General features: G+C 38.4%; 1 protein-coding gene across 1 annotated transcript; it reads right to left on the bottom strand.

The window, feature by feature from the left end:
* Nucleotides 1–1,388: 1,388 nt before the first annotated feature.
* On the bottom strand, nucleotides 1,389–5,335 carry LOC110897701 (6,7-dimethyl-8-ribityllumazine synthase, chloroplastic). The gene is made up of 8 exons (XM_022144432.2): nucleotides 5,107–5,335; nucleotides 4,901–5,019; nucleotides 3,547–3,642; nucleotides 3,227–3,322; nucleotides 2,887–2,965; nucleotides 2,717–2,763; nucleotides 2,489–2,548; nucleotides 1,389–1,722 (listed from the first exon to the last, which is right to left on the bottom strand). Exons 1-8 carry the CDS (start codon nucleotides 5,273–5,275, stop codon nucleotides 1,681–1,683), a joined length of 708 nt encoding a protein of 235 aa, XP_022000124.1. The 5' UTR covers nucleotides 5,276–5,335; the 3' UTR covers nucleotides 1,389–1,680.
* Nucleotides 5,336–13,655: the final 8,320 nt, after the last annotated feature.

Below are 13,655 nucleotides of genomic sequence, written 5' to 3'. Positions count from 1 at the left end.
AGTGATCGCCGGTGATGGTTTTGGGGATTCTGGCGAGTGTGTGTTTGTGTGTGTGTGAGAGAGTGAAGAGAGAGAGGATGTGTTGTGTGTATTCCTGAATTAGTAAGGTGTGCTGGTTTTTTTTTTGATCTGCAGAGAGAGAGAGAAGAGAAATCTTCGGTGATGGTTTTGGCCGGTGGATAAGTGATCGCCGGTGATGGTTTTGGGGATTCCGGCTCTGTAGAAATGCTGGTGGTGGTGATGATCTGCAGAGAGAGAGAGAGGGGGGGGGGGGAAGATACAGTTTTTTTTTGAAAATGACCATTTTGCCCCTGAGGAAAAGGACAAAATAGCAGGGTTTTTTTTTTGAGAAATCTGACTTTATTTGATTTTTGGATCAAAATGGCAACAAAAATAAAAGCACAGGGACCCAGATGTAAAAGGTTTCAAATTTAGACTAAAGTGGCAAAACTGCCCAAACCTCAGGGACCAAAATGATAGTTTACTTCTGAAACTTTTAACCAGGTTAGGGTCAAAGGACCTAAGGTGTAAAAGTCATCCATTGCAACCCGCTACAAACATAAATGACGTAATTTACCCATAAATTTGTTATTACATACAATGATCTTTAACATGTTTTCCACAAACATTTGCGGTCAACTTATAGCCTGTCCATGACGAATTATCCAAACTATAACTCAAAATAGTACTGCGCTATATTTTATTGACTAAATATAACTAAGAACAAAGATTATACCAATTATAGTGGGAATGTAGATTTTTTTTGGCAATACAAAGAAAACAAAGACAGGAGTTAGAATATAGAATAGTCACCATAATATAACTTACTTATAACATAATAAAAGTTATTTGTATATTCATTGCAATTTTTTTTAAATAAAGTTAATTTATTTAATGTGTGAAACTGATATTGAAAAATAAAATGAGGTAAAAAAAAGTATGATTTATGAGCTCATTTGACACCACCGTAATATTAATTCTAATATTATTATTTTACTTAAAAGTATAAATAATAATTATAAAGAGGAAGCTCTAGCATTTTTTGATCGAGCTTGGGCTCAATTTTCAACTCGCTAAGAACAGACGAACCAAGCCAAGCTAACTCATTTAGTTTTAAGCCCAAGCTGAAGTTGGTCTGGCTCAACTGGCTAAGAATAGACAAATCGAGCCAAGCTAACTCATTTAGTTTTAAGCCCAGATTGAAGTTGGCCCGGCTCTTGCAAAGCAACCCTACTTGCCATGCAGGCTTGTCCGTGGCCCCATGGGCCTCCGCATTGCTGATGGTCTAATGGTCTCTTACACCTTATATAAACATATACTTAAAACAGCCATATTCAAGACCCTTTCAAAAAAAAAGATAACTTCTTGAATACCTGAGCCCAGAAATAATAGACAATAACGAAATAAGCAATAAAATGACTGAAATGTGGCAAACATCTGTCGAATTGCTCAAGTCAACATCCATTCTCAAGTTTCTCCACTTGATTCTCCCCATTATTATGTTGAATTCTGTCATGTACTCAACAAAACCACAAGACTATTTTTTCTTACCTTTTTTGTGATTTTTCATGCATATTACAAGCAAAAAAGAGCGGAAAAAAGGATTAATCAACTCTATAAGTAGTTTAAATGACAGGCTCGTGTTCCTCTTGCATGATTAGACAGACCATCATGCAACAATTACGCCTTCAGGTGATGCTCAAAAAGAGATGCCATTTCAATCTGCAGTACATATAAAGATTACAGTTAACAAAACTTTAAGGTTAACTTCTGCAAATGAGGTAAAACGTACGCACGCGCACACACAAACACCTCATCGTCAGTTTAACTAGCCAACATAAAACCATGCATCGCATTACAAGGATTATTCGATCATACAATCCATTGGAGTTCTCAACTTCATCACCTCTAATATGGGTCACGCAGTCGGAATTAAAAAAATAGATAAAAAGGAAACAAATCAAATGTGATTACTGAAATAATACCATGTTTGCAATCAAACCTACCATTACAAAAAGTTAAAAACAAAAAAGCTCAGGTCAACCAAATCAAACCTCTTTTGACCAATTATCAGAATACCAGACCACTCATTTTGCCATCATCTAATTTCTAGAAATGATAAGAGAGCCAAGTACCAAAAAACACCTAAATTTAAATTACCCGTTTTAACGTAGAAAGGGTAGTCCTATTGTGAAATGGCACAAGTATGTTTGGTTCAGTTAGGTATATGCCTTCATTGAGTGGCTTGCTTTTAAATTTAGGCTACCTACACAAGATCGGAGTCATAATGATGATATACGATGTGTTTTTGCAACTCTTGTGCTGATAAATGTAAGTTTTCTAATGCCATTTGGAGAAGGATGTGTATTGGGGCTGGGTTAGTCAGGGGTTGCTGGTTTTTTATGTCATTTATAGGTGGGTTGGATGTTTGGCTGTTTTTGTTATCAATAAAATTTACCAAAAAAAAAAAAAGATAAAGTCAACTTACAGCAGTCAAAGCTGCCTCAGAGCCCTTGTTCCCTGCTTTACCACCAGCACGATTTAAGGCCTAATACATACATACATATATAAATAATCAATATAAGTGATACTTGAATAAGGTAAACACAAAGATAGCTTCAAATTTTTAAACATGTGGTACAAACCCAAATAAATTTAAAGATTCCCTTTTGGATTTTTGTTCCTGATAAACAAATAATCATACACATAAATGTACCTGATCCATGTCTTCACATGTCAAGACTCCAAATATGCAAGGAACACCTAAAACATTGTGATTGGACAATATGAAATCAAGCTCAAGCAAAATTTAATTAAATTTGTTTTTTGAACGGCAAATTTGGATCACTGATGGACCACTGGAGGTCACCAAATAAAAAATGAAACCTGAATTAATGCCAGCTGAAAGGACTCCAGATGCAGCTGTATTAGCAACAGCATCATAGTGAGTAGTATCACCTCTTACCTAGAAAAAAAACATAGATAGTTATATGCATTCATACATCGATGTCAAGTATGCGTTTGACTAAGTAGAGAACTGCTTTACCACTTATACGTAGGGCAAGAGAGTGGCTTATGAGGTTACATAACCGTCTTATGTATCACTGTTAAAGCAATAGTTAACAGGTGTTTATGCGGTTCCCTTAGTTCTCTACTTAAAATTAGTTATGTGGTCCTCACAGTTCTATACTTATGGCAATATGAATAATAATAATAATAATATTACCACAGCTCCGATACACAGGATTGCGTGGTATTTCCCTGATTGTCCAAGCTTTTGAGCAACCAACCCGATCTCAAAACTACCAGGAACCCAAAAGACCTAATACGTTAAAACACGATAATGTTAGCCACAATATACTCAAGCATAAACAGTTCAACCAAACTGCATCTCATAATTCAAATCATGAGTGAACTATTACAAGGTTATTTAACATGTTGCGTTTCGGTTATAGTCCACATATAAATATGGAAGTTAATATAAAAAAAAAAACAAGTAGGACAATAGATAAAAACAAATATACGTAAAAGGGAGATGTTACATACATCAATGTCTTCTTCCCTCACTGAATATTTGTTAAATGTGTCCAAAGCACCCTCCAACAAAGGCCTTGTGACAATTTCATTAAACCTTGCAACAACCTGTGCCATGAGAAGTAGTAACATATAATAAAATGTCAAAAAATAACATAAGTATACATGAATCTTTTGTTCAGTTAAGGTTACACTGTGAACAGTGGCATTGTTAAAAATCCAAAACAATTTCTCTCGTATACATGAAGCCTTGAATCATGAACGTGAATTATCAACCAACACGACACTCAGCAACCTAAAACATCTCATAAATTTGAAATACCTTTGTTTTGCTGTCGATAAGTTTGGACCAATTTCTAGATATGTGTAAATAAAGATAACTTGCTACAGCTACAAACAAATGCAGGTAGAACTCATCGGCAAAAGCTTCAAATCCCATTGAGAACTAAAGAAACTAAACCATATTTCCAAAATTGAGAATAACATTAATTTTTATAACATTTTGCTACACATATAACCATATTAACCACCCCTATAATTTTCATATTCTGAAAGTAAAATATGTGAATTAAAGGTTTATTTTTTTATTTTTATTTTTTGAAAATTGATAATTAACAACAATGTTATATCATTTGCTACACAGAAATATATAAAACCATCCCTATATTTTTCATATTCTCAAGATAAAAGGCAGCTTATTTCCCAAATACATATAAAAGTATGATTGTATGGAAAAATTAATAATGAGGAAAATTGTATGGCAAAAGATTTGCTACACAAATTAATAAGAAACTATTTTTGCAATTTCTTACAAAAAGATTTAGGGGGCTGTTTGTTTACCTCTTAATGAGGCTCTTAATGGTTCCGACCTCTTACTGGTTCAGCACTTAATGATTCAGACTGTTTGTTTCATGAGCAAATGTCTAAATGGTTCAGACATTTGCTTCTGAATGGTTACGCATTATAACGAGTCTGAATGGTTAAGACCTCTAATCTAAATTGGTCAGACATTTGCCTCTGAACAGTTAAGCATTATACCAGCTTTTGATCTTACTGGTTCAGCACTAAATGGTTCAGATCTCTTACTGATTCGTCACTTAACCATTCAAAAGTTGTCAAACAGCCCCTTAACTCCCTTCATAGATCAAAGAAACTATTTTTTTTTTCTTCATAACTGATAATAACAATAAGATTTTGTGGCATTTACTACACAGAAAAAAAAAAAAAAAAAAAAAAAAAACCAACCCTACAAATTTCATATTCTAAATATAAATGTATGATTATACCTTTCAATATTTGAAAGATAAAAACATCAATAACAAGTAAAAATCGGGTAGAAAAGCAAAAACAGAGATGAAGAACTAACAATGGCAAATCTAAAACCCTCAGCTTTCGTCAAAAAACCGGTCAACTGCTTCACAGCTTCTGTTCGAACCGGCGATTTCTTCTTCTCAACCGGCGCTACAAACAGCGGATTTGCAAACCCTAACAGTAACAAAAACGAATAATAATAATAAAAACCCCATTGAAGAAATTGAATGTGGGATTTGAAGAACCCTAGATCTTACTTACCTTTTTGGGAAAATTGGATGAGGGGTGAAGTGTTACGGGAAGAAATAAGGGATAGAGAAGATGAGCGACGGTGGAGTGTTGTTGTGGATGGTAATAATGATGAAGTGTTGTTGTTGTGAAGAGGATGAAGAAGGGTTGATGATGCAGATGTAGAAGAAGCAGCCGCCATTGTTGTAGTGTTTGGGTGAGAATTGCAGGCCCCTTTGAGTTTGATGTTTTATCCGTTTGGTACTTTTTTTTTTTTTTTAGTAAATTGTCATTTGAGTTAAATGCCCGGATATTCGAGTAAACTGCAATTTTACTTCCTGAGCTTATAGGTCATTGGCATGTCTACCCCACTAAGGAAATAATTGCAATTTTAACCCCCACTGTTTCCTCTTATGTCGCATGTTTACCCCCCGGCGTCAAAGTGGGTAATAGAATTGTTAACTCTAAGTTGAAATGACTATATTACCCTTACATTTTACCCCCCAACATTCCTGTTAAGTCGCACAATTACCCCCCACTGGTAAATTACTAATTTGTCCTTTGTTATTACCCCCTGTACTTTGTGTTAAGACACAACATTACCCCCTGCAACTTTCAAAACCCTTCCCGTCAAAATCAAATACCTGTTCTATGATTCTATAATACAAAATCTGAACCTGTTCTTTGATCTGAAACCTAATTCTGATTTTTGAACACGTAATTTGAAACCTAACAATCATACTTGTTCAAAAATCTGAAACCTAACAAGCAAAGACTCCAAAACTGGTAAATTACTAATTCTGAACCTATTCTATGCATCTGTTATAAGAACTGCAGGTCCAATGTGAACAAATCACACTCCGATACTTGCTGCAAATATATTGATACACTTAGTTCACATTTATATCAAATATCAGTTATTTCTATAAGGTGTTCAAATATGAACCAAAAATGTGAAACCTAACAAGCATACATGTTCAAAAATCAAGCATACCTACTTAAGCACATACAGCAACTGTGATCAGAACTTATGCACATACAGCAACTGATTAGAACTTATGCACATACAGCAACTGTGATCAGAACTTATGCACATACAACAACTGATTAGAACTTATGCACATACAGCAACTGTGATCACATTCAGACATTGTAACACATTCAGCAACTGATTAGAACTTATGCACATACAGCAACTGTGATCAACCAGTGTCATTCCAGTGTCATTTTAGAACTTATGCACATGCAAATTGTCATTTTAGAATCTGATTAAGCACATGATCAACCTGTGTGTGTTATTTACAACCTGCAAATGCACATGATTAAGCACATGATCAACCTGTGCTAAACACATGTTCAACCTGTGGTAGACATGATCAACCAGGGTGTGTTCTATGCATCTGATTAAGCACACTTATGCCCAAACTGTGATCAAACCAGTGTGTGTTATGCCCAAACTGATTTTTATCAAACCAGTGTGTGATCAACCTGCAAATGCACATGAGTGTGCTCCTAATTTTTATCAAACATGATGTCAATAAAAGCTAAATAAGTTAAGTTAGGTTAACCTACATATTACACAAAAGGTTCGATTAAGTTAAGTTAACCTACATATCACACATAAGCTAAATAACTACTAGAGTAAACACATCCATCCGCTCAACTCTCCGGTGGTAGATGGAAGTTGAGGACATGCCTCCCAAACACAGAGACCACCAGGTGGACCACCAAAGATGAGCTTGATAAGCTCATTGTCAGGTCAACTGTAAAAAAAACCAACAGTGAACCAAATCAGACCCTAAACCCTGTTTATAACATGATAATGACTAAATCTGACCCTGATTAACTAACATTGGCCGATTATACCTTTGGTGTGGCGGATGATATAGCGGGTTATCCAACAAAAGACCGACATTTTCACTGATCTGAAGATAGCGGTTGTGGTTGTTGTGATTGGACGAGGAGAAGAATGATCGGACGAGGAGAAGAATGATCGGACGAGGAGATGTCGCCGGAGAGACACTGATCGCCGCCGGTGTGTTATGTCGCCGGAGAAGAAGGTTGAAGGTCGATGGTGGGAAGGTGGGGGGTAATTATGCGTTGGTCTGTTACTTATAGGGGGTGTTGTATCAAAGAAGCTTGACATAAGAGCAAAATGACAATTTTACCCTTTGATCATCGGGTTATAATGTTGACCGTTAACCCACTTTGATGCCGGGGGGTAAACATGCAACATAAGAGCAAACAGTGGGGGTTAAAATTGCAATTATTTCCTTAGGGGGTAGACATGCAAATGACCCCTAATCTCAGAGGGTAAAATTGCAGTTTACTCTCGGATACTCCCTGTGGTTTGCTCTTTTTTCAGCTTTAGTCCCTAACTTTCTAAAATTACAGCTATAGTCCCCAACTTTTCAATTTTCATTCCATGATAGTTGATGCGTGTCGGTGTGTATATATTTTAGATGTATAATTAAGCCCTTTTTACACTTTTAGCCAAGTTTTTAAATTTATAAAACACGATATTTACTAACACTGAACACACATATGGGCAAGTGCACCCATCGTGGACGTAGTATAGTGTTGGTAAGATACCGAGGTCGTCCAAGGACACAAGAGCTTTTAATACCGGTTTATCCTCAACGTCTAACCAAATCAAAAAGTTAGAAAAATGTTTTAAACTAAGAAAAATAAAAACTAACTAAATGCTGAAAAATAAAAATAAAATAAAAACAGATAGACAAGATGAATCACTTGGATCCGACACGTGTATTAGTATAACCTTTGATTATTTTCGCACTTTTGCACTTGTTTAAGAGATTATCTTAGTTATTGTAGTAGGCCCCTCTTTTGAAGGCGACGTTACCCTCAACCCAGTAGTTTGAGTCAGCAAGGATACAATCCTAAAGGGTCGGATTATTGAAAGATAATGAATTAAGTTATTAATGCAAATTATGGTAGGCCCCGCTTTTGGCGGTGACGTTACCCTCGGCTAAGTAGTCTGAGTCAGCAGGGATACAGTCCTAAATAGCCGGGTTATAGTATTAATAGTAGTTAGCTTATGAGGGGGTCAAAGAGTTTGGATCCCCGCCATCCAATACCTATGGGCATTGAAGGAGATCCTACTAAATTTGACCCAGGTCCCAAGCAGGACCTCTAAACGCTGAACAAGGGCAAGACCCTTACCAAACCGTTCCCTTAACCCCCGACCAGGTAGCCAACATACCTCCATATAGACCGTGGAGATATGAATGGTGAAAATCTTTTATTTTATATAGACAGTAAAATAACGCCAAGACACCACGGACAAACGATAAGGAAAGATCACCTTCAACATAAGTAACTAGTTATTAAAGTCATTAATACAAAACCAAATAAAAAGTGCAAAAGATTAAAAATAAAAAGTATTATACTAAACACTTGTCTTCACCAAGTGATGTAAGAGACTTAGGCAAACATGGCCTTGATTGTCAAGAACTCTTACGATCAATCTTGGATCCCGAGACGACTCACACACTCTACGATGGACAATGGATGATGGTGGTGGATGATGGTGTTATGGTGGTGGTGGGTGGTGGATGAAGTGTGAGAGAGGTGGTGTGCCAAGGGATGAGAGAGAATGAAACCAAGCTCCTCTATTTATAGGCTGAACAGAACGCTGGACACGGCCCCGTGTCCGCTGGACACGGCCCCGTGCCCGTCTGACATTCTCTCTCTTCATTAATTGTAATTGCGAATTACAATTAATGCGCCTGCTGTACTTTCAACACGCCCCCGTGCCCGCTGGGCACGGCCCCGTGGTGAGCAATGGAAGCTTCTACTGGTTTGTCTTTTCTGCTGCTTCCTGGGCACGCCCCCGTGTTCACTGGACACGGGGCGTGTTCAGACTCTGTTCTCTTCTCTTTGTCTTGGGAGGTGCCGTTGAGGGTCCGGGCAGTTTACTTTTGTTCCTTTTCTTGTATTTATGGTAGAATTAGTGGTCTTTTTGCTTCTTTTGTGATTTTGAGCTCATTTCATCCTGAAAATACAAAAGGAAGACAAAAACACTCTTTTTCCAACATTAGTACTTAAAAAGGGTTAGTTTTATGCCTTAATTGATGTGTTTTATATGTTGCATTTTACACACATCAAATACCCCCACACTTGAACTTTTGCTTGTCCTCAAGCAAAACTCTTTTAATGTGGCTTACACTCCCAAATGGAATAGGTAGAAGAGAAGTTTTTTTAACTTGTCCTAGAGTGTCGGGAATCCAAGGTTTGTATAGGTTCTATTTTTATTTTATTTACAATCTTATTCGTCATGGTTTATTTTGAACTTTTCATAAGATAAACTACTTATTTGGGCATAGCATGCCTTATTAAAATTCCATTTATATACAAGTTCACATACCTCACGGGAGATCACTCAATCACTCGGCCGAAGGTGTATATTTAAGTGAATCGCTCGAGAGCGGCACGGATTTACATTCTCCATATGCTTGCCAAGCGATCAATCCTCCTCCTTTTTAACTTTTTACCTTTGTAAATATCAAGAGGTCTTTTGGGGTGAAGGCTTGGGTTTAAAGGTGGGTGGTTGGTTAGTGGTTAGTAAAAAGGGCGAAAATCGTAACAAGTGTCGGTTTTCGTAAAATACCTTATTTTTGGTGACATTTATTTTTGAAGTATTTCTCCAAACAAGCTTTTTGTAGCTTATGTTTGTTTTTGACTTCATTTTTTTTTTTTTCACGTAAAGGGTATGTTTATGAAAAACCGAGTTTGTTACTAAAATAAAGGTGAAAAAATGAAAAAGGTTTTTGGTGGGTAAAAAAAAATTGTTTTGGGGGTAATGAAATGAAAGGTTTAGGCTCAAAGGGGTTTTCTAGGGGGATTTTGGGTAGGTAAAAAAAATGAAAAATAATGGTTTTGAAAGAAAAATAATTAGTCCTAATGCCTCCATCATTTACTTACTTGGGTTTAAGTTGGTAAGGACCGGGAATGTATCGTCGTGGCAAGTTCTAGATTTGTAAAGACCGAGCGGCTATTCACACAAGAAACGAAAAATGAGCATTTAATCTAAATATGTGTATTTTTATGCTCAATAAAGGCTCAAAACTCACTTTTTGTGGGAATGGGTTTTTAATGTGACCAAGCATATATAATCGAATTTTAGCTAGACTTGTTATACCGTTTCATAATTTTCTTATGTTAGTTCTTTTTATCACGACGCTATCGGTTGTAAGTTTGTAAAAATATAACCCTTTTATAACTTGTTATTCCCAACTTAAACTAAGACAAGTAAATAAAATAAAAAAAATGAAAAAGTTTTTGAAAAAATTTGGGGTGTTTAGCGGTTCCAATAGAGTTTTGTGTAAGGCTTGTTTTAGGATTTTGCAAAAATTCCAAGGTTTTAGCATCTCCCCCAAACTTAAATTACACATTGTCCTCAATGTGTCCAAAAATAAAGTTTTTGGTTGATTAGAATATGTAAAAGTGTGTTTAAAAACAAAGATTCGTGTTACTGGCGTTCTGGACACGGCCCCGTGTCCATTGGACACGGCCCCGTGGCGAACTGCCAGTAACGAAAAACTTACAGAGGGTGAACACGGGGGCGTGTTGGGTGAACACGGCCACGTGTCCGGCAAAAATCCGCAGGTCAGTAGCCAAACAGCAGAACTGGGAGATGGACACGGGGGCGTGTCGGCTGGACACGTCCCCGTGTGGACAGTCTGTTAGCCAGAAAAAATAGGGTTTTCTCCCGGTTTCTTCCTCTAGGGCTGCGAGTGCTAATGTTTAGCATTCTAACCCTTGCATTGCACCTGTTCAAGCATTCAATACCATCTAACCAAGCACAAACCATCCTAATCTTACCATAGTCAAATATTATCCAAACATAAAGTAAAAACAAAATAAAGATAAAAAGTAGTTAAGGAAAGTAAATTGTCTTGACAAATGGCACGCAGGCCATGAATTGTTCGATGGAAAAGAAGGGTAATCAAACCTGTGGGCTCATCACCAGCTAGCCCCTTGCTCCTCCCAGCCTCCTACTCCATATCTTCATCACTGTCTTCACCTCCGCCTCCCTGCCTCGCCATGTACTCCCGGATGCTACCGATATCATCTTGTATATCGTTGACGCTGCGTTCGATAGCTCCTACCCGGAGGTGTGTGTTGTTGGCGAGGTTGTAGGTGTTCCTGGTGCACATGAGGTTTTCCTGCAAAAGATCATGTAAACTTTGGAAATTAGGAAAACCGCCTCCTTGAGAGGAGGATTGACCCGGATCGCCTTGGGGAGGGTATTGGTACTGTGGAGGTGGTGCATGAAGAACTAGAGCCTCTTGCGGGTTCCATGCGTAGCCTTGTGTCCTCTGAAAGCTCACCGTCCCGTCCTCCGCTTCATAGAGCAAGTTCATGGCCCGGCAGATATGGTAATCAACCCGTCCCGACCATGGACTCCTTTCGAAGGACTTCGGGATGTTCGTGAAGTGCTTGAAAAGACGGTACACCCATCCCCCGAAGAAGATTGGTGTAGGAGCAGAGGCAAGGCGGTTCAAGTGCATGTTCCGCAGTAGGAGGTAAGGAACATCGAGAGGCTTCCGGTTGTGGATGCAGTGAAGGACAACCAAATCTCTAACCCCAACAACGCCACTACTGTCATGGCGTTGGTTCAGCGAGTACGTGAGGAGCCTGTGGATGTAGCGATATAACGGGTCTCTCAGTTTGGTACTCTTTGTGCTGCTTGAGTTGTAGACCCCATCACCGATTTGAGCCCATGCGGCTTGGCGTTCAGTTGCGTCAAAGTCTCGCAATCCCCCGGTATTCTCTTCATTCCCCGCTTCTTCGTCTTTGTACAGCCCAATGATTGATCCGAACTGCGCCATGGAGGTTCTATAGGTCGTACCCCCACATCGAAACTCGACCGCCTCGTGATCAAACGGTTCGCGTCTCGAGTTGAAGATGAACGTGCTATAGAACTCCAATGTGCATTGATGGACCGACCGAAGTCGGGTAGTCAATGCGACGTGCAGTGGACCCGTCACTATGTTGTTGAAGCGGTCCAGTTGGTTTACCATTGTCAGAAGATCGGTACATGCCCGCCTTGGATACTCTTCGGGCCTTGTTTGTAGGACCTCGTAGCGAGCCCTGGCGTCAAGTTCGCTGGCATTGAACCGTGTGAATTTGGACATCTGAAAAGAATACAGCAAAAGTTAGTGCGAAACATGGAAATTCAGGTTGAAAACTGCAAACAGTGGGCTGGACACGGCCCCGTGTTCAGCGGACACGGCCCCGTGTTCAGGCGTCTGTAACACCTAATTTTCATTTTTTCGTCCCGGTTTCGAAAACCTGAAAATTTTTAGCCTAGTAGCAGCGGTTTCCCCCGAAAATGAAACCCTAAGTGTCATTTTTCCAAAATCAAACCATTTACCCTTTCAATTTTTGTGTTTTTTCGGTTCAAGAACAAGGGTTTGTGTTTTTAGTTGGAAATCGGACAAATCTATCAACAATACATGTCCATTTACTTCCTACTACTCTACTCTAAACTACTACTAACAATTTTCATCAAAAATTTTGAGTTCGATCCGGATGAACATGAAGAACCCTAGATTTCCCCCAATTTTTGATGTTTTAACTACATGCAAGTAACTAATCTAACTACTAAGAAGGATAGAATCATACCTTGACGTTGTTAGGTTCGGTGGTAACGTTCGAAATCTGCAGAAAATCGCCTCTAACCAGAGAGTTTTCGGCGAAACGGGGCGTGTGGAATGGTGTAACTGATAGAAAAGAGGGTTTTATCCCGACAGTCGCCTCGACACGGCCCCGTGTCCAGCGGACACGGCCCCGTGCCGGGTGAAATTTTTGAAAATTATATATATATATATATATATTTTTTTTACGTGTTCGTGTGCATGCCCCTTATCTCCGAATAATGGTTAGATGATTTTACCGGTTTCGAATGTATACTTACCTGTAACATGTCGGGTATGAGTTTATTCGTTGACTGTTTGAAGTGCGATTTCCTCTTCCTCATCCTCAATGGATCCTCTGTAGAGTTTCAGCCGTTGGCCATTGACTTTAAATGGTGTCCCATTTCGAGTTTTAATTTCTACTGCACCGTGTGGAAAAACATGGGTGACTGAAAAAGGTCCCGACCACCTAGATTTTAACTTACCAGGAAACAATCGAAGTCGCGAATTGAACAGTAGAACTTGGTCTCCAACCCGAATTCATTAGATTTAATATATTTATCATGCAAATTTTTCATTCTTTCTTTATAAATTTCGGAGTTAGAATATGCATAATTCCTAAGTTCTTCTAATTCGTTTATTTGACAAAATCGATTCTTACCGGCAACTTCTAAGTCTAAGTTTACGTTTTTATTGCCCAGTAGGCTTTGTGAGCGATTTCTACTGGCAAGTGACAACTTTTTCCATAGACGAGTTTATATGGGGTTGTGCCTATAGTGGTTTTTAAGCGGTTCGAAAAGCCCATAAAGCGTCGTCTAGTTTGTCAGCCCATTCTTTTTTATTTATCCCTACGGTTTTCTCAAGTATTCGTTTTAAACCTCGATTAGTCACTTCGGCTTGCCCCATTTGTTTGAGAGATGA

Source organism: Helianthus annuus, chromosome 13, assembly GCF_002127325.2.
Source record: "Helianthus annuus cultivar XRQ/B chromosome 13, HanXRQr2.0-SUNRISE, whole genome shotgun sequence".
NCBI classification, from domain to species: Eukaryota; Viridiplantae; Streptophyta; class Magnoliopsida; order Asterales; family Asteraceae; genus Helianthus; species Helianthus annuus.
This window is presented reverse-complemented; position numbering and strand designations above follow the sequence as displayed.